The sequence below is a fragment of the Mya arenaria genome, chromosome 4 (assembly GCF_026914265.1).
Source record: "Mya arenaria isolate MELC-2E11 chromosome 4, ASM2691426v1".
Lineage (NCBI taxonomy): Eukaryota > Metazoa > Mollusca > Bivalvia > Myida > Myidae > Mya > Mya arenaria.
This window is the reverse complement of record NC_069125.1, coordinates 52,283,143-52,305,602: the sequence shown is the minus strand read 5'-3', so window position 1 is coordinate 52,305,602 and position 22,460 is coordinate 52,283,143. Positions and strand designations below refer to the sequence as shown.

The 22,460-nt window shown below is 33.3% G+C and overlaps 1 protein-coding gene and 1 long non-coding RNA gene across 17 annotated transcripts in view; one reads left to right on the top strand and one right to left on the bottom strand.

Moving 5' to 3' along the window:
- LOC128230620 (uncharacterized) overlaps nt 1–22,460 on the bottom strand; it is a 67,074-nt gene that overhangs the window by 19,290 nt on the left and 25,324 nt on the right. For 8 of the 9 annotated variants that reach the window (XM_052943052.1, XM_052943053.1, XM_052943049.1 and 5 more), the window contains one exon: nt 21,438–22,357. The exons of the other annotated variant lie outside the window; for it this stretch is intronic. In XM_052943052.1, coding sequence (XP_052799012.1) covers nt 22,259–22,357 — 99 coding nt within the window. In that variant the 3' untranslated portion in view covers nt 21,438–22,258. Of the gene's footprint in view, nt 1–21,437; nt 22,358–22,460 lie in introns of those variants that run through there. 9 annotated transcript variants of the gene reach the window in all.
- Nucleotides 6,608–14,634, top strand: LOC128230621 (uncharacterized). Of its 8 annotated transcripts, none has more exons than XR_008260281.1 (8): nt 6,685–6,699; nt 6,966–7,032; nt 7,696–7,734; nt 8,097–8,184; nt 11,062–11,144; nt 11,535–11,656; nt 12,043–12,155; nt 14,467–14,634. It is a non-coding gene; the product is annotated as an uncharacterized LOC128230621 (long non-coding RNA). The 8 variants fall into 8 exon arrangements; XR_008260282.1 differs by lacking the exon at nt 6,685–6,699 and adding an exon at nt 6,843–6,857; XR_008260278.1 differs by having other exon boundaries at nt 6,608–6,699; nt 6,966–7,734.

Below are 22,460 nucleotides of genomic sequence, written 5' to 3'. Positions count from 1 at the left end.
ATAAAAATAAGGGCCGAAACGTCTCGGTAATCAGGGGCCGAAACGTCTACGGGATGGGGACGATTTGGTAAGGGGCCGAAAAGGTAACCGTTTGAGCTAGGGGCCGATTTGGTAAGGGGCCGATTTGTCTGGTAGCCATCGCAAACAATACAACTTATTATATACATTTAAATATGAGTTTCTAAGGGTTATTATGATTAATAAATATAATAGAATATCCACTACGGGCTTGCGATTGTTGCTGCTCTGCTTCTGATCTTAAGTATACCAATAATTAATAATAATAAGTTATCCCTTTAAGGATAGCTTTCGTTATTTGTATCTTTGTAATGCATTTAATTAATAGTGCTCTATAACCATATCGCGAGCTATTGCATGACGTAACTTATTATACTGATCTGATTGGCCGCGGTGCGCCCCCTCTTCAAAGCACGTGGTTATTCAGGCCTCTTTTGCTCCGACCATCGTAAGAGAAAGGTCAGCCTTTTGCAGTTCTATTATATTCTGGTTTATTTTTCCCACCCACCCAAAACCCCAAATTCGTCTACATACAGGCATTTACTTAATGAATGATAATTGTTTCGATTCATGAATTCTGCTTGCTTCCTATATATTATATTTTCAGTAAATCCGGAGATTGACTCGAGGTTACAATCCAATCGTTCTGCACATCTCACAAACCATTTGGCTTCCTACCTCACGCCGAGGTCCAGCTGATGATTTCAATACCAGATGTGCTGCAAATCTATTGTGTTTCTTTGCTATTTTACCATTTCATTATTTTGATGTTGCTTTGTGTTGTTGTTGTTTTTTACTGGTAAGGCTCTGACGATTACAATATCAATCATACCTAGCAGCTAAGTATTCAGAGGGAGTAGTATACCGCTTTCTCAGCATATTCTATTGCTTGGCGATTGGCAACTCTCAAATAACATTTTATGGACATTTTGTGCTATTTAAATAGATTAGTCGGATCTGATCATACATATACCATGACATAACCGTTGATATTTTACCGACATTAAGTCCGAGCCTTGCCCATTATTATCCAAACATAAGATAAAGAAAATGAAAATGAAATAAATATTGAAAAGGCTATGCTTTTCTTGAATGTTATGATGGGTAATAGAATTATCCACTACGGGTTTGCCCTTGTTGCTGCTCTGCTTCTGATCCTAAGTATACCAATAACGAATGTAAGCCGTTAATTTGATGTTACTAAACATAACAAAACTTGTTAAGCTTTTAAACAGTAATATAAGTATTTTTATTGATGCCATATTGAATGAGTATTGGACATTTCGTAGTTATCCAGGTTTGTCAATTGATCAATTTATTTTAGAAGTTAAGGCATATTGCCTGAAGTGTGCTTTAATTGTATCATCTTAGAAACGAAAAAAAATATATTTTAAACTGCAAAAATGAGGGCTGTCGCCAAATACTAAATTATGTCAACGAAAATTACATGTTTTGAAATCCAAGGCAAAAAGGGTAACAATTACAGAAAATGGACATTTCTGTGAAAGTTGATGTTAATTTGGGCCAAAGGCACGTATTTGCTAATATTAAAAGTAAACTGAAACTAAACTAAACTACATTCCGTTAAAGCTGCATCGTGGAGACAATTTTGTTAAACAAATTCAAAAATTAAGAAATAATTTAAATTAAACAACAGTCTGTAATATAGATAAAGTTTTTACTTTTATTTCGGTCTATGAAAATCAGTGTTAAATTTCCCATGTTTGTAAATAAAAACAAGATGTAGATACTGAAGGTTAAATTGTCTAGGGTGTTAAAACATTATGATCGTCTTTAATTTAAATATTTGAGTAGTATAATAATTGGTATTTCGCGGCCATTTTGTTTGGTGGTTTGGTGGTTTTGTCGGTGGTTTCATTGTTTGCGCATGCGCAAGTTTGAAATTGACTTTCGCGGCCATTTTGTTTGGTGGTGCGGTGGTTCTGTCGGTGGTTCCATTGTTTACGCATGCGCAAGTTTGAAATTGACTTTCGCGGCCATATTTAGCGATTTCGCGCGTTAGCGGTCATATTTGGCGATTTCCCGCTTTTAGCGGTTATGTTTAACCATTGTTTAAAATCCAAGACAAAGGGTCATTGTTAACAGTGAAAGACATTCAAATTTAATGAACGGTGATATGAACTTTTCACCTTGCAAAACCATACTCATTTTTCCGTTAACATAACATTAGCCAAGATGAGTTCCGTTATCACCATCAATACAATATTTTTATATATCAATTCAACTCCCAAAAGGAGCGATAGGGAGAACAATCTTAACATGTTAACAATAACATTTATCATAGAAATGGTCACGATTGTTATAATGATTGTACTTGATACCTTTTAAAAGGGGCTCATGATCATTTTACATAAAATATTGATAAAGGTTATATTGAGCTGACCTAACAGTTGAGAGGTTATGATAATAACTATTGTTTTCTACAATCATCAAATTTTTCAAAAGTTTTTTTTTCAATCCCTTTTACAAGTAATAAACAAAATTTGATCTCACTAGTTAGGAAAATTACAACGTTTTTTTTTTCCCTTTAATGATTTTATATGATTTCTTTGTTTCAAAGAATAACGATTCATACACGAATGTTTTGGAAGAAAGTTTAAGACAAAGGTTTCAAAATGTTCATTTTAAAACTTTGAAAAGACGTTTGTTGTCCTTGTTCATCAGCAGATACAGTTTTTTCATTACCACAAAGATTTATAATGTCTCTGTTCAAAAAAATAATAATGTTTTCCATTTTTACAAAGGAAAAAACCCATAGTTATCACTAGGTTATAGGGTAAAAGAAGGTAACTCGCGGTCATCTTTGACGAATCTGGCGGGTCCCATCACAGGCAGGTCCGCGGAATGTTGACGGGTGCATTGTTTGATTGAGAGTATTCATTTCAATGTAGTTTATGGTACGACACGAAGATAGCACTATCGTCTTTATCAGATCAGGGTTATGTATGCCAAAGGACAACGCTCCAAAGTTTCTAACAATGATTAACGCATCATTTGTTTAATAGTATTGCCTTTAATTGTTGTCCCCTTATCACACGATGTACTAATTATAACCCCCTCTATCTTTTTAAGTGATCAAACTTCTGATTATTTAAGGTGAAAAAGCACATGTCATTGACGCATTGTAATACCATTAAAGTGAAAAGTCGGTTAAATGATGTGTTGAAAGTCCAAAAGACGGGACTGTCACTATTATCGTTATCATACATTTAGTTTATCATCCAGGCTAACTAAATCTAGTACAATGAGGTGATCTATCACAGAAGGTCACTAATTAAACCGTTGTCCAACGCTCGATTTATTACACACTCCTTTGTGTGAGAAGATAATGATAATTTTCCTCTTTAAAAATCTCTTTTTGAGATCAATATTAGTCATTACTGTGTTGTTTTAATCTTTGGTTAGAATCAGAAAGCCCCATGCGATATTTTGTTTTGTATGTTATTAAACTAGTTTGTAATTAATCATTGTTATTGTATATAGTTTAATTAACTGTCACCAAGCAATCCTGTACATATTGATATTAAACAGATTTATAACATCATCTTTTTCACAGGTTTGATTTCATGAAACTTTTGCAGTATTATATACTTTATATTAAATGTTTACTTGTAATCATGATTGGTTGATCCAATAATTTACAAAGAGGTACCTTAATAACCTTCGTATTACTAGTACTTGATTTTGTACCCTGGTTTTGACAGATTTATGACGAATGATATATTGGCTAAAGAGGAGAAAGGGGGAAATGACTTTCCTTCAGCAGGTGTTCAAATTGTTCCATGTAATATTTGCTTCTTGAGAAAAACATTTAACAACTATGTTATTGTAATGTGAGTACCTATAGTCTTGTGCATTCAACGAACATTGAAAATTGTACTTATGCCCGTTCTAGAAAAAAAAAGCAATTATTCACTTGCAAATGATTTTATCCGCGATGGCATTAATGACAAATTCTAGTCCCTGAAATAGGTATAGCAAGACATACTCTAATTTAAAACATACAGCAGATATTTGATATGAAAGCTATACTTTCAGCAATTACAAGTCAAACTCATCTAATTTAACAACATTGTTATACATTTTAGCAAGTGTGGTGATAAAATTCAGTATTGCTACTGTACATTAGGTGGATAGGACAATTGGATCCTGTCAGATGTACGCTCCAGACAGACAAGGAGGTGGAGGACGAACTGATCACACATTAATATACATCATTAAACTTATAAATTTAGCATGTGTCTTTTAATTGGATGTGCGTTTGAAATTGACTCTCGCGGCCATCTGTGGCGGTTTCCCGCGTTAGCGGCCATATTTAACCATTGTTTGAAATCCAAGACAAAGGGTCATTGTTTAACTGGGTCTCAATTGATTAACAGTATTCATTTCAATAGAAGGGATATAAACAATAGCATTGTCACACTAACCACATCAGTGTATTGTATGTCAAAGGACAACTCATCCAACGTTTCTAACATAGGGTCATCGACCTAGGATCTATTTAATGGTATTGTTTTCCCTCATCAGACGATGGACTTATCATAACCTCCACCATCTTTATATGTGATCAAACGGATTCTTTTATATGTAAGATCACAGGTCATTGACAAACAAAAGTTCATCAGAACCCAGCCATCGCGTGATCGAAAGTGATTTCAAGAAATTGAATGACTAAAACCTGACCGTTTAGTGTCAATTCGTACAACAACACCATATCTAATAGCCACTCAATTACTCTCCGACGTACCCATTGTAATAACTTAAAAGTGAAGACAGTTAAATGAGCTGCTGATGGCTCAAAAGACGAGATTGTCGTTATCATATATCTAGTTTATCATTCAGGGTGACTAAAGCTCTTCCACTGTGGTGAGCTATCACAATAAATCACTTATTAAACCATTGTCAAATGCCAGCGCTCGATTCACTGGACTCTGTTTATCATTATGAACACCTCCGTTGAACCTTACAATGACATGAAAGTTTTTCAAACAACTTACTAAATAATCTTTTATTTTGACCACCAAAAGTAGGTTTTGAAGATATAACAGTTTTGTCCTCTCTTAGCTTCTTTTGAGTTTCACTATTTTTATTAAATCGGTAAAGGATTCACACAATTTCTTTATCAAATAACCTCATACCTTAAAGGTATGATGTATCGTTTACATTTCATTAAATCAACCCTACAGAAATGTTAAAATGTGTTCGATCTTATTGTAATGAAAACGTGAATGATTTTTATTATTTATTTTTGTGTATAACTATTTCATTCCATTAATACAATATTTTAAAATTTAACAAGACCAAATTGAGATTTATAAGTTGAGGACATGTCTGACGAGCTATTTTATACCATTCCGGTATGTTGTATCAATAAATAAAATATCAGACAAGATTTTAATATTTATTTTCTTATAAATACAATACAATGCAAATACAAATAAAGTTGATTATAATTTAATTCAAACAATTTGTTTAACAAAGATCATACATTTTTATTTATTTTTTTTATTTATTTTAGGTTACATTTTAACAGTAGAGCAGTAGATAACATCACATGAAATTACATGAAATTAGATGTAATTTGGTATAAAACATAGAAATTATATCTCTTGTATCTTATAATGTCCATAAGCATATGATTTAATTCCATCTTCTAATAAAAATCTTTTGTCATCAAAACTAGATAATCCTACTTTGCTGATTGTTTCCAGATAAATTTTATGGTTATGACTTAATGAATGCATTGTTGAGTGCATTTGAGAATTATTAAATAATACATGTTTATAATCATTAAGAGTCAATGATTTTTTAACAACCGCTTTTGATATCCCTTTTGCTCTTTTCTCGTCTATATCATCACACTTAAATGCATACATTTTCGATCGCAAACCGCAATATTCACTAATACATTTCTCATTTGTTTCACTTTTCATTTTTCCCATTACTTTTTTGTTGAAGTCACTATATAAAAAATGATCTTTAGGGAAATCTGAAGTGTCAAACAAATGTGAATAGGCCAACATATCTTGGAAAATGTCCGGTGTTGTACATGATACTAAAAATGAATCTGTGTCCGTTAATTCTAGCTCAACGTTGCTACCATACACATTTTTCAAATGATTATAATAAAAATCGTACATGGTATATTTTGACAAATCAAGGATACTCATTCCAACAAAAATTGGTTTATTTAATTTAATTTTTTTTGCGACTTAATTCAACACCAACAAGGTCTTCAGAAAAAATCCGGTGCATCTTATAAGTGGGTTTGGATGACACCTTCTGTAGTCGTTTTTCTGTATGAACAAGTTCTACGGACCGATGCTTCCGAAGATTTTCCATGGTTTTTCCTGAAAGTAAACAAAATTTTTGGTAAGTAACTTTTCATCATGTTAATCTTTACTCTGAACTGCTCAATATATGTTTTTATGATGGTATCCGTCGTTATCTTAGATACCTGTGTTTTGGATGAGGGATATGAAAATGGGACCGAAAAATACACTTTTTACTTGCCGGTAGTTAGTTTTGGTCAGTTTTACTTTAGGTTCCTAATTGTACATGAGCACTTGTAAGCGTTTGATTGAAGATGAATGAAATACCAAAAAGTGAAACTACGCCTGACAATTATTGAACAGTTGTTTTTGTAGATAAGTATTAGTGGTATGGAAGTGACAATAAATTGTATAAATTACATACGGGCAGATCATACAAAAATGATAACAATGTTATAAATTAACACGAACCCCCCCAAAAAACAAAAAAACAACAACAACCTTACCGAAGACCGAGTTGTTCATGAGTTTGAAGAAGTTCTTCTCGTAAGCAGTCTTGGCTTGTTGTCGCATTTTGGTGTTGAACTCAACGTAGGGTTTCATGAAAGCCTCTTGTTGGAACTCTAATACTTTATGTATTTTTTTCAATTTTAGACCGAGTTGGAGATACAGTTGCAGGTTGCGATAGTGAAGTACATAATTCTGTTTGTTTTCTAAAGTGGTGAGTAATTTTTCCACCTTTGCTCTGGGTGGAAGTTCCTCACTGTTGTGTAAATGTTTCAACACATGTTGAGCATAAGGAGATAATTTTTCATTGGGTGTGAATTTACGTTCCGGAGCTAATGGGTAGTCGTTATGACTGTCATGTAAATGTTTTGGATATTCTAGATCTACTTCTAGAATATACCCCTTAGATCCATCCTCTGGTATTTTTTCAGGTTCAAAAGTATCAATTTCTTCCTTCTGTAAAAACTTAAAGAATGTTACTAACTCGGAAACTCAATAGTAAATGAACTAGTTTGTCAAATGTTTTGGTGGGAAAATATTCCACCAAAATGTGAATTTGGAGGGAAAAAAGTTCGCCAAACATTTGAATTTTAAACATTTGAATTTCAAATACTATAGGGAATCCATTTCAATTTGTTAATTATCTTTGTTTTTCCCCTTTTGTTTTGTTTTGACTTTATTTCTTTGAGATTCTCATTTTTTTTCTTATTTTTTTTTTTAGGTTTTTCAAAAAACTTGTTTAAACGTTTCACGACTAGTCTTTTCTGTAAATTTCCGTCATTTTGAATTGATTTTTTCTGTAACTTCCCGCCATTTTGAGTCAACCTTTTCTGTGAATTCTTACCATTTTGTTGTAATACCATGTTATTGTTTTTAGAAGGTTGACTGTTTTGTAAACTTCCATCACATTTAGAGAGTAAGTATTCATACTTTGATTTAGGAATTAACACTAATTCTTGAGCCATGATTCACTGGGTTTAATTAACGCTAAAAACTGTTTGAAATATTTTAACAGAATGGCTTTCCTCGTTTTTGAGAGAGTCTTTTGGATATTACTTTACGTATGACATGTCTATATCGTTTCAAGTTCTTTTTATCCTTTTCTGGAATGACAAGATTTCCCCTGATAGCATTGTAAATCACCTCTATAAGTGCAGCCAATTGAGATTTTGTTAAGTTTTTTATCAACATTTTTTGTTGTTTTTCATTGGTGTTGATCATAAATTTTAAAAAATGTCTCTCCTTCTGTAGTTTATCTTCCATTTTTCTCCTTTTCAGGTAGAAATACAATGGGGGTTTGATGTGGAAAGATGTCTGTACGAAGTTTATATAACGGGTTAGAATGTGGACTTACATCCACCAGAAGGTAACTATATTTCTTGTTTGTGGCTTTTCTATAGGCATCCATAAAATAATGCGTTTCACCGGGAAACATTTGTTTGGCTAATGCTTGAATTTGTAATTTATCTCTCTGATTGTTAAACAACACAAAATAATGACTGTTTAGACTAATAGTTCGAAAATATTTTCCTCCTGTAAATAAATTTTGCACTACGAAAAAGACTGAAAAATTATGGTGATGACTATAAATGGTGAATAAGTTGACAATATCTACACTTTGTGAAGCTTTTTGTGCTAAATCATCAATCACTAATATTTTGAAGTCAGTTTCCATAGTCCACATGTCCATATCGTCTTTAGTTGGTAAACCTTCAAAAAATTCAATATTTTCCACATGTTCTTTCATATCATCAAATAAGGATTGATAGGTAGAATAACAATATATAATCTTTTTCGGAATCATGGTAAACATAGAGTTTGCATTTTTAAACAACTCAAATAGAAAGGTTGACTTTCCACTTCCACTTGTTCCTGCCACAATACAAGTGGCAGGGCATTCAAATTTAATTAATGCATCCAACATGATCTACACTTGTTGATAACAGAGAACACAATAAATAGAATACAAACAAAAACCATTTAAATACACTACTTTATTAGTGATCTACATGTTTGGTTTTTGAAACAACCATTTTGCAAACAATATGGAAACATATTTCTAACGAAGTTATATACAAGTAAATCATTACAGTCATAATCATTGAAAAAACTATGTACAATGTCATAAAAAGATACACCATTTGTTCGTTGTAGTAAGAAAAACAAACAATACATCCCACAAACATCACTGTAATTACTTTGTAGCTGTCTCGAATTTGTGATAACAGTTGAAAAATAAGAAGCATATTTCAGAAAATAAGTGTTAAAATAGTCAATTGGTTTCCCATAACTGTCAAAATATTCGATAGTGGTTGAATTTGGGAAGTAAAATGTACACCAATGTCTTCCTTCCATGAAATGATTGTCTGTATTGGCAATAAAACCACATGGAAATACCAAGTCGTTTGGTAGTTGATCAGCCGCAAACACCCCCAAAATTGTTTTTTGCAACATTGGATCACAGTCTATACAACACTGAAGCTGTGATGTATTCATTCTGTTATTATGTCTCTCTGAGCGTTAATTTGAAAAAATCCAGGAGAACTATTATACACAATACAGCTTGTTGCGGTAGATAAAGCCGTTCCAAATTGAACCTCTAATCGCACATTTCCTGTTTTTATTAGAGATAGAAATGCTTCATCAGAAAACTTTGGCTCTAATTGAAATGTAAAAATACAGGATGTGCGTGCAAAGTCTTCTCTGTTTATATCAAGTCCAGCATCTTTATTCCACATTCCATTTGTTAGAAACATATTTGCGTATACTCTCATAAAACTTTCTCCATTTAAATTATTAAAATTTGTTTTTAGTGGATTACCCCACACTGGAACCCCATCAGCATAAAGGCAAATACTCCTAATGTCACAGTTTAGGAAATAAAATGGATTTGATTTATAATCTCCCGAAATTGCTGCTGATCTGACAAAGGCTACGACAATTGTATTTGGTTTTTGTCCTTGAAATAAGTTATCCCACGTAAACACCGTACTACCTGCAGCAATGGTTTGTAACCGACATTCAAGTCTATCAAATGGATACTTTGCTGTGTTGATCTTTAACATCTCAGAGTGAGCAACAATGAGAGCTGGATTGACTCTAACTTTTTTTACTAAAAGATAACTATCTGCAGGGTTCCCCCTGGGTTCTAAAAAGTTGTCGCCACTTTTTCGCGGGGGTTAAGGGGGCCGCGATAGGCCCCCTTACGGGTCCAGGGCAGCGCCCTTGTGGGGGCCAAGGGGGCGAAGCCCCCTGAAGCTCATGGGGTTTAAGCATTTTAAGAGCCTTAAATTGCATTTAATTAGCACATTGTCGTGCAAATCATAACATTTTGTTGTACATGAAGCACAAGATATTAATAGCAAATTGTTATTCTGTTGACAAAATTCATTGTATATGGACTAGTATATTAATAAAAAAAATATTGCAAAAAATGTGACATAAACATCAATATGTTGATTTCAGTCTAATGCCTGCATACAATAAAAGAATACATTTGTGAAATTATGAGATATTTTTAGAATAAATGGAAACTCAAAAAAATATACATTGTCAAACTAGGGCCATAACTTTCCTAATAGAAATTTGTCTACCTACTCTTTACTCCAGCCAACATATTAGAAGCCTTATCAAATGGGGTTTAATCCTATTTATTTGATTTCTGTTAATCTTTTTGACACTTTTTGAACTCTAAGAATGCTGCATTTATAGCAATTACAAATTGCGACAAAACCGAAAGCAAGTCTATTTTTAGCGCGTAAACGTCATTACGAAATTTGCATATATCAAGTGACTTTCCGACAACATAAAATTCTACGATTTGCATATTTAAAACTAACACGATAATTACGCAGCAACAAGGCTGTTGAGCTACATATTAAAATTGTTTGCTAATAAGAGACATAACAGTTAAAGGATGTCATTGTTTATCCGTGAAAGCAATAAAATTCTGCAATAATTAGCGAGGTGTTGACTGGGCCGTGACTGCTTGCTTTAATTATCGGATTAATTTTTGTTGTCGCACCAGCAGATGCGCTTGATTTATGACAGTGACAGAATCGATTATCATGCAGGCCGCATGGTCACCACTTACGTCATTTTAAAAAAATATTTTAGAAAAAAATCGTTGTCGCCATAAATTCGCCAAATTTGAAAAGTTGTCGCCACTTTTGCGATTTTGTCGCAAATGGCGACAATGGCGATCGCCAGCGGGAACCCTGCATCTGTAATGTTTACTTTATAGCTTGGGGATGTCTCGCCAGAACTTAGACAGAATGCTGGAGAACTACGATACAACTTCACATTAACATCCACTTGGTTTAACAGGTACCGTTTAATAGTAAATAAACTGTGATATATAGGCCCTTGCAACTCTAAAGTTTTTGATTTTGTTATATATTTTGCCCGTAAAAACAATCCATTGTTTGCTCCACTAGGATCACAGTCTTCTGGGTGATCATTGTCATCTTTTATGAATAGTTGAGAAGACAATTGAGAAAATGAAGCATCTTTTCCATTACATAGTAAAGTATTAAACATGGCTATATATGGATTGTAATTAGATGATATAACCGCCTTGTTTTGTAGAGTCACTTCTATAATTGAAAATAATGCCTGCAAGAACAAATTCACAGGTCCCACCTTCTCACCCGATTTTAAGTTAGATCCATCTGGATTAGTTACTTTTAGTTTCACACATAACTGTGTATCTTTCAGATCGAGATAGTCCATCGAATTCTGACCACTGATTTGAAACTCAATGGGAGTATCATCCGACACTTGGGATATTGGACGAATCTCTTGATAATGGACATCATTCACCGCAACTTGTGTAGGAGGTAAGTCAAATAGTAGTAATTCATTCGGAACACCTTCAGAAAATCCGTCTTTTGTGAAATAAGACATTTTATGAACCAAATATATCCCACGTTGTTATAGATTTCTTCGAATTATTTCTCGCTTTCTTATCAATTTTCCATTTATTGTCCACTTTTTTGCTTGCTTTTACACCTTTTCTTGATTTTTGATTGTTTTTTACAGGTTTATTTTCAGTTTGTTTATTTTTTCTTGTAGACTTCTGTCCTTTTTTCGGTTTAGTTTGTTTACTCCTGTTTCTGAACTGTTTTTTTCTCGCGCTGTTTACACGATGTGTTACTTCTGAAGGTTTGGATAATTTATGAACAAGGGTTGACATTTCTGAAGTATTTAAACCATCTCGTTTCAGCTCACTTTTCGCCTGGTTTACTGTCTGTTCCGATGGGGAAACTGTGCTGATTGTCATACCATTACTTCCCATCTTCGACTTGTGTGGAATGGCAAATCCCCTCCCAACTTGAGGTTTGTTATTTTTGAAATAGTCTATCCACATTTGTGGGTTCGGTACATACAACTTAGATTGATTCATATTTGGGGTAAAATGGATATCGCTTAAAATGAAGTGTGAGATGCACTGGTGAACTTACGAATGAAGCATACTCGTTTTCCACAGTTTTTATACTGAAATCAATCTCTTGGAATTCTGATCGGTTTAAGGGTAAATATTGTTCTTGAACTTGATCTGCATCAATCCAGCTATCAAATGATTTTGGAAATCCTTCCCATCGAACAAAATACTCTAATTTCCCTTTGACTTTTCTCTTTTTTAAAACTTTATCAACATACCAAAGACTGTCTGCATCTTTATCAACAGGAATTATTTCATTTTGATTCACATAACCTGATATTGGTTCTTTATTCAAGTCTATGATCTTATACAATGGAAAACCTTGTTTGAAAATCTTGCTCTTTATTTTAAAAACTTCTGTAGTATATTGTTGTTGATAAGCTCTTCTAAAGGGATGTTTCGTGTAACTTAATCTAACCAAATCACCAATTTTATATTTAAAGCGAGGAGGCGTTTTGGGGAATTTTTTAGGTTTTAGATACATTTTACTCCAAAGTTGTGTCTCGTTTTTCTTTGTAACATCACTTGGTGCTAATCCATCCAAACTCCGATGAGGGGAATTATTGTAACTATTTACAATATCTTGAAGGTGATCTATATATCTATAATTTCGCTGATATCTTAACATTCTAAATATCATACCACGAAGGGTACGAATGACTCGCTCTGCATAGTTTGCTTTAGCGGTGCTTTGTGTATTAAACAAGTAAACTCTCTTCTTTTGCATAAACGCTTTTAATTCACGATTGATAAATTCAGAACCTCGGTCCGTTCTTAACTTTTTAAACTTATGAACACTAAGAATATCCTTGATTGCTAACAATACCGTGTTAGATTTTTTATTAACTAAGGGTCGAACGGATAGAAAACGTGAAAATATATCTATAACAATGAGTAGGTATTTAACTCCATCATTGTATTTAGCAATGTTATCAACTGCCATTAAATCCATATCACCCTGATCGTTCATACCCGCCACTTCAACACGTGGTCTTTTATATGTATGTCTCGCCTGACGTTGAATGGCATACGAATCTTGATTGTTGAGCCATTTCTGTATGAAATAAGTAGTAAATACTCTTGGATAGTTTTGGTTTAATATCCTGTGTAACTTTTTTGCACCCAAAAAGCTGCCTGCGTTTTTAGAATCGAAATAATATTGTGATAGGATATGTTCCTTCTGCGTTTTTTCCATGATTAAACATGATCATCGTTGTTAGTAGTTTATATTATGGGGCACATGGGTTGTTAATTAAACTAAAGCAAGGAAATGAAAACATGTATAGATATAAATACATTTATTTGAAACTAAACATGTATAAAATAAGTCAGCATATGATCATACAAGCATATACATACAATGACATACATGTACATAAAGTGAATTAAATATTTATTTGAAACATGCAAAAAAGGAAATTCGTGAAGTAATAAATATAACAAATCATTTTACGCCACACAATGCCAGAGTTCTTAATTTCTCATGAATTCTTTTTTTGAAGAAAAATGCAGTAAAACACATACAACATTGCATAATATGTCCATTTTGTTGTGTTGTAAATATTCTTTTGCTCAACGTGATGGACGAAACAGTCGATCTTCAATGCGATTGATTGTCAACACCATTCTTTTCATTTTTTCACACCACCGCTCGGTTTTCATTATCTGCAGATAGTCATTGCTCTCTAGCAAATGTTTGTGTAAATCAATCATTTCAGAGGAAATGTTTGAAATGCGCACAATTTCTTCCCAACTTTGTAGTATATTTTTTTCATTAACTGCGTTTAGCATGTCACTAAAGTAACGTTCTATTTTATACTCATCATCATCAGGGTCTGTATCCATGATACAATCGTGATCTTTTTGAGATGGGAGATCCATCTGGCAACCATAGCAAAGTTGTCTAGTCACCATACCCATAACCTCACACAGTGCCTTCGCATATACAAAGTCAAAGTATGAATTCATTAGCGCGACACTTGTAGAAACTGGAGTATAAATGTCTGTAGTGTCCATAACATTCGTTTTGGAGTCACAATGTTCATTTTCATAAATATCTTGAGATAGTTCACTGCAATCCATGTTAAGTTTTTCTGCTGCGATATGATCACACCAAATGTCGATGAAACACTGAATGTTTGTGCTGTGTTGTATGTCTTTTATAGTTACATATGATAACGGAAAAATTCAAATTTGAATTTTCAGATCATCCGGGGATATCGCCATATTGAAAACCCGCCAGAGGTTCGGTCCACGTCCATGGTGCTCGGGATGAGTCATTGGAGGACGAAGATCGGGTGTCCTTATGCTGCCATGAAATGTCGTTTTTATGATGTCCAATTATGTTCAAAAATAAACAACTTGGAGAATGTGTTTTATGTTCTAACAACGACTCGTCTCCTTTCTGCCACTGATGTAATCGCAAACCGCAAGAAAAACACTCTACTGTGTCATTTCTGCCAGTATAATAAAATCCTGCTGAAGATAATTGGAACTTGTTTGGTTCTATTTGAGGTGGCCACTTGTCGAACGTTTTAAGTCTGTCTTGAAAGAATAGCATGCTTGGAGAACTATATTCAAACTCTAATAGTTTTGAAGTTGTCATTTCGACTGTCCGTGTAAGAATAAAGCCAATAACTGAACACTTTCCTTCATATCGCAGAGAGTTTCAAAAATATCAAATGGTAATTGAAAACTTTGGTGACCCTTTTTAAATATTATTTTAATGCGTCGCTGTCTCTCTTTCACAACTATGACAAATTTGTCACCAAGTGTGCATGTAATTTCCCTTCTTATTGGTGACCAAGAGACATTTTCAAAACCAAAACCTCTCAAATATGTCTGCAACTCGTTAGAAAAACGTATCTGAGCTTGAGCCATTTTTTGTATTTTTTAAACACTTTAGACAACTGTTAAAGCACAGACTTACAATATCCAATTTGTTCGGTTTGTTATATACCACTATTGACAATCCAAAAAAAAAAAAAAAAAAAAAAAAAAAAATGTCTTGGACGTTGATTATTCTCGTACTATGGGCTCGTCTTTAAGTCCTGTATATGCGGTTAAAAAGGGAATGAATTTACATCTATCCGGATATTCTTCAATCTCTTGATGGCTATTGTACTGATCAACTATGGTTTGAAAATTGTTAGTTTGTCTTAAAAGAGTTACCATTTTCTGATGACTCTCCTTAACCCACAAATATATACAACGAGCTTCACTATCGTTCCAGGGTAACATATTACCATTCTCATCCCAAAAGGAATCAAACATTCTCCTGTTTGAGTCATATGGTGTCAAATTATAACTCATATTAGCCGGTAAAACAATGGCTGCCAACTTCAATCGCAAAAAGATTAATACTGATAATCAATGGAGACCCAGTTAAACAATGACCCTTTGTCTTGGATTTTAAACAATGGTTAAACATAACCGCTAAAAGCGGGAAATCGCCAAATATGACCGCTAACGCGCGAAATCGCTAAATATGGCCGCGAAAGTCAATTTCAAACTTGCGCATGCGTAAACAATGGAACCACCGACAGAACCACCGCACCACCAAACAAAATGGCCGCGAAAGTCAATTTCAAACTTGCGCATGCGCAAACAATGAAACCACCGACAAAACCACCAAACAAAATGGCCGCGAAATACCAATTATTATACTACTTATTTGATTTTAATAAATCAAATTATTTTCAAGAAGAAAGTATGTCTTGTAAGATATTTTCGAAGCAAACCGGCGCTTATCAAAGTCTTTTAATGTGGTAAGATTTTAACTAGTACATCTCACAAAATGTCAAAAATGTTAAGAAACAAACATGCTATACCAGACTTACTGTATGTTGTCAGAGAAACTGTTTTAACCCTCTATTTGATTGATTCAATATTTCAATGAACATAATTACACTAGAAATTAATATAAATAGTTCATGAGACATGGACATTGGAAGTAAAAGACTATGATAAGGTTTACTATTCATCGAAAACATAAGCTCTTTCCCAAAAAATGTTTTGGTGGTTCAATTTTCAGCTAATTTTTATTTTCAACTGATGATTTTTTTGCGAATTTCTTTATCATTTTGAGAAAAGGTTGATATATAAGCACTATGAATGGTGCTTCGGCCTCATTGAAAGGAATGGACGCTGCTGTACTATCTGTTAAAGTATGTCACACAAGTTTTGCAGCGGCATTTTGGTGGATATAAATGGTGCCAGCAAAAAAAATCGGAAAAGGACTGAACATTTATTATTTTTATAAAGTATTATTTTTATTCAAACTTAAATATGAAGCTATTTGTAAACAGTATCTCATAATAATCATAGTAGCGCTACAATTGTGTTTCATACTAAATGCCCGTGTAAACGAGGTGATTATCTTTTATGGACTGATTTGATGAAGTCAATAAAATATAACTTGGTCTTGACCAGAATACCAGAGAAATGCAACTAAAGAAAGTAATAGCGAATGTAAGATATGTAATGTAAGATGTGACACTACAAAACATACAAAAAGTCAATATTAAATATTAATATGATGCTAGCATTTTACTATTGACATAATTCAATTATCTTTAAATAGTCAACAACGAAACCCACTGCATATCGCACACTTTGCGAATATAAACCGATCGCACACTTTGCGAATATAAACCGGAAATCCTTTTCACACATAGTTATCAAGATTGAATTTCGATTATGTATCAGTATGAACATACACTTCAAAAATCATTTAATGTGTTGACAAGAATACATTTCACCGTTCACACCAGAATATATATTATTAATAATATATTCAACTTATCACGGAATTGTCCATCTTAGCTGACAAATTCTTAGCTGATAATTAAAGAAAAACCCGCATACACATATAATTTTACTCTTCATATATGTGTGTTTACGCATACGACAATATAGTGAACAACTGTTTAAATGATTTATGGTACAAAGTGCGCGATGCGGAATTCGACAGGTTTTATAGTGCCCCTGTTTACGCATACAACAATATAGTAAGTAATACTTCATGCTGAAATACTGACATTTGCTGACAGATGTTTTATTTTTGGATATTTTAGACATTGTGATCTTATTAGTGGCGCAAACAGATATCCTTAATTGTCTAAATCGATAGTTTCCCTCGAAACGTCATGAGATGAGAATTCGTCGAAATGTTCCGATATACGCTGTTGTCAGTCGCCGTTATCGTCTGCGCATGCGCCGCGCCATAAAACATCGCGATATTTAAACTCGGGGTCGCTGACGTCATCTGTCGACAATTTGTAGCGGAGCCGTTGTCTAGTGGTAACATACTTGACTGTCAATCCAAGGGTCACAGGTTCGATTCCTGCCGCACAACTAATGAAATCACTAATCGTCTTCCTGGAGGGACGTTAAATGGGAGTACCCGTGTGACAGTGCTATTTATTGGTGCACGTTAAAGAACCATGATAGCTCTAACCAGGATTACATACTGTCTGTGCACTAAGCTCCAAAAACATTAAATAACTAATAATCTTATCGGAGCACTCGTCGAATGGGCTTGCCCTAGTGCGAGTATAATTAAGCACGCATGCAAATTCTTTACAAATGCGACAAAGCATGCCATTGTCTAAAATTATCAAGGTTTTTAAATCCAATAAAGCAATTCCCACTCGAAAAATCAACCTGAGTACTCATTTTTTTTTATAAATTTTGATTTATTTTCGCTTAATAAAAAGTTTCGTGACCTTTAAAGGAAAGCATTTTAAAGATACTCTCGACTAGGGGTGTTTATCAACGCCTTTTCATAAACATGTATTGTTATTCGCATACACGTAGCTCATATGGTCTCTACACTTCCTCACTCTTTACAGTGAAAGCATATAACGTCACCAAACGAATGCAGAACTTTGTTTTCTTCTCAAAACCATGGCAATCTTTGAAGCGCAGTCGTAGAGCGATGCCAACCTGGGTCAAAGTAAGTTAGTAATACTATAAAACAACCTGTTATTTTAAGTGTGTGTTTTTTGTAAGTATTAGGCAATTATAGTTACATACTGATAATCGATAACACAATTATGCAATCGATTATCGGCGATCCAAGTCTTAAACGATCATTTTTGACAACACTCGATCATCGTTTTATCCATAATATCTGCCAGCTACGTATAAGCGAGTCTATTTTAACATCATTTTCACCAATGCTGAGCCATTAAAGTGGACTCGTTAGCGGGAAATAACGGTGTAGAGGAAATTCTTTAATTAAATCATATTTTGTTCATGTCACTTATAATGGAGAACCTTTGCGCAGTCAGTATCTAATGCATGCATATAAGTGTTGGTTTGTTACATGTTTGTCGACAGCAGCGTTACGGAGGAATAACAAAAAACAAAGGACAGAGAGATATGTGTTTTATCAACTAATTATAAAAACAAATTGTCTTCTGTCAAGTTAAGGTATATTAATTTACATTCATTTTTGTGTCAATACTTGCAGTTCAAGGCCAAAGAGAACACCCAAATATTTCTTCTTTATTTCCAAAAAGACCTACAAAAATCGTACCAGAGAAATACCCATTGTGGTGACAATGAAACATCATCACATGTGATTTTAACAGCGATTATAAAATCTATCGATTGACGAATTTACAATATGGAACTAAGAATAGTACATTTACAAACAGTTCAGCCTAAGTATGATAGGAGCATGCTAAATAAATAGCGTATAATTTTAGATATATCAATTTGAAGTATATTAGTCTGTCAGACTATAAGTGTATTTACTTTTTCACCCCTAAACAAATGTATATGTATGCAGGCAATATTTCACAGATTTATGAACGGCAATATACTGGCAACAAGGTTTTCACACATGAACAACTTTATTCATATATTACTAGAGCTATCACAAAATGTGATTAATACCACCCCTCATCCAAGTGTGGGAAATACTGTGTGAATAAAACATTTAAAGAAATCAAGTGGAACGTGTTTCACTGAATGTAATTATGCCATATAATATTGAGGAAAATTTGAAAATATTTTTACTGTTATGTGACAAAAACTATCACCAATAAGACTTATATAGCACAACATACTAAGTTCTATAGGTTGCTTAACGTTGAACTCGAAGATAGGGAAACTGTTCGTGTGCGGGTGGCTGTGACCTTTACCTAGGATCCTAATGCTGTTGTGGTCGATTCTGACAAATACTTGTAAAAGCCAAACATAAAGGAGAAAATTATGGATTGGACACGAACTTTAATCAGTTAGACTTATATAGTAAAACATACTAAGTTCGAACGGTTGCTTTGACCTTAACATTAAGGGAAGGAACACGGGTCTTATGTGCGACACACCAACAAGCTATGGTGGTCACCTCTGCCAAACAGTAAAATCCAACCATGAATGAGAAAGAGATGGATCGAAAATGGGACGGACGAACGTGACGAGCGTGATTCCTATATAGCACCCATTTCACTTTGTGAAGCGGTGATATACTTAGATATATAATGCAGAATATACGAATACATGAACCAAGTATGTTAACTATATATCATAGTATGCTACTCATAGAAATGTTAACTTGATACAACTAATCATAATAAATGAATTACTGGATTGTTTTGCTGCAATTGCAATATAGTATATAAGATGATTTCAGGGGTTGAAGAACATCTTTACTGAAATTGACAAATCAGAAGCAAAAAAATATAACATGATTTATAAAGTGTTAATATAATGAAAATAAATTGTTTATAACAATACACCTATAACGATCGTTCATCTTCATCCAAAAGACAAATATGAAAACATTTTCGAATCCCGTCACGAGACAGTGCCGCTTTTGAGTGTTTGCAGTTTGTTTAAATGTTCACTAGTTCCCTGTTTTATCAAAACGGAAGAACGAACTGCATTTCTTAGAAAAAAAGATCCTCAGTTGTCCTTATTTAAATAACAAGGTACATGGTTGACATTTTATACACTGCAATGCAAACTACAGAGACGAGCAAATCATTTTAATACCGCGCAAGGATCGAAGCATTATAACATAATATACAATTTAAAGTGAATTCTAACTAAGTTTCTACTGACCGTCCAAGGCAGTTACTCAAACGTTTACCAATTTACGATATTCTGATAGTTGTGTATTTTTTAAGGTTGTCTCTTGTTTGGTGTGATTGTTCTTGATAATAATGCCTTTAAGGAGGCGATTGGTTGAATTTCATGCTACTGGGTTTGTCCTTATTATATAGTTTCTTTTGTTTTAATTTGAAATATCGAAAGAATTAACTTAGAAGATACAAATCAAGATTTCAGTAACAGTAAAACTACAGAAACACAGTAGACGAAAGTTTAAACATAAACCCCGTTTAATGGCAGAGAGTCAACGACATAGACAAGAACACAACAAAAACAAACAATCCCAAACCAAAAACATGAAACAATAGCACAAAACTCCACAAAAAACACAGTACATAGTTATATTATATAAAAACTAAAAAAAAACACTTCTTAGATTAACGAGCAAAGTAAACATGTACATATAGAGGTTATGTTTAAGTGTATAAAGAGAACCAAAAGCAAATCGAATACTAAACCGACCCTCACTCTAGAATTCTTGAAATGAATACAAAACATTTTTCTTGGAATTAAAATCGAGCTGTTTAAATAGCATATGATACATGTACAATATTTTTTTTTTTTAAAACGCCCGCACCATACACATATGCACTCGTGATTTTACAATAATTATGTTTATGAAGAAAAAATAAAGGATAGATAAACATACAAAATATTTTGACGTTACATAATTATTTAACTCTATCGAACCAAACACTACATACATACATACATACATACATACATACATACATATTTTAATTTAATTCAAATTTTATTTGTAAAGAAAGGTTTCCGGCCCATATTACAACACATACAATACAAAACATAAAATCTTTAGAGTTGTGATTCCTTAATGACATTCTTATATCCTTATCTTTTTGTTTCATTATTACATTTACAAAGAATGCTATATTTTTTATTCGGTCATCGTTTAGACTTTGCATAAGATTTATGAAGTTTTGGAAGTCTTGTCTACCCGTGTACCATTTATATATATATATATATATATATATATATATATATATATATATATATATATATATATATATATATATATATATATATATATATATATATAATTGCATTTCTTGCCTGAATTTGTTACATTGAAAGAATACATGAAATTCATCTTCTACACATCTGATATCAAAATTAATTAAGCAATATCTACACACTCTATTTTTCCGTTCGATACCCAAATGTCGACCAATCTCAATAAACAATTTATGGCTAGAACATCGGAATCTCGCTAACGATTTCCTCTAATAAAATGGTAGATTAATACATAAATATTTTTCTGGATTTAACAAAGTTTTAAAATGCTTATATGTGTCACATCGTGTTGAGTCTCCCACATTTTCGAACCAGTATTGTCTTTTACAATCAACCTATCTTTGCTTAAATGATACTAAAAATCGCCAACATTTCCAACTTCGTGACTTAGCCAAACCAAACCAAAACCATATTTGAATAATAAATGTTTTACAGATGTAACCCATTTTTTTCCAATATCATCATGTCGTTAAAGCATTATATAGCAATTTCTTGGATACATACAATGATCATCTAAATGCAACGTAAAGTATTACAAAACCTGAACTCAAATAGCTATGTCTGCTAGATAAACTTAAGACGGGTTTTCAAAAAGTAAACATGCCATCGATTACAGTTTCAGATTAATCATCAAGTTGACTGTTGCTAACACTGTATTTTGCATTCTGAACATTCACATTCATTTCGACACATTGGCTTGGCACAAATACACATTAGTGCATAATACGAATTTAGTCACCCTCCTATCATATAACAATTTCAATTCTAACGAACTGCACCCAACTACTGAACGATTCAAATTATACATTACAACGTTCACATACAATAACTCCAGGCGTTATCATTGTCGAAGTTCAACTTCTAAGATGACGATTGGTTGCCAGTGGCTATCCTTTCGGAACTTCCAAAGCACCCGTGTCCATCGACGATCCGGCTGAATCTGATCGCAAATATATTCAAATATATCTTTGTTGGTTGTCTAATAGGAAAATCTCACAGCATGATGAAAACTAAAGTAATGCAAGGTTTTCGGTAAATATTTT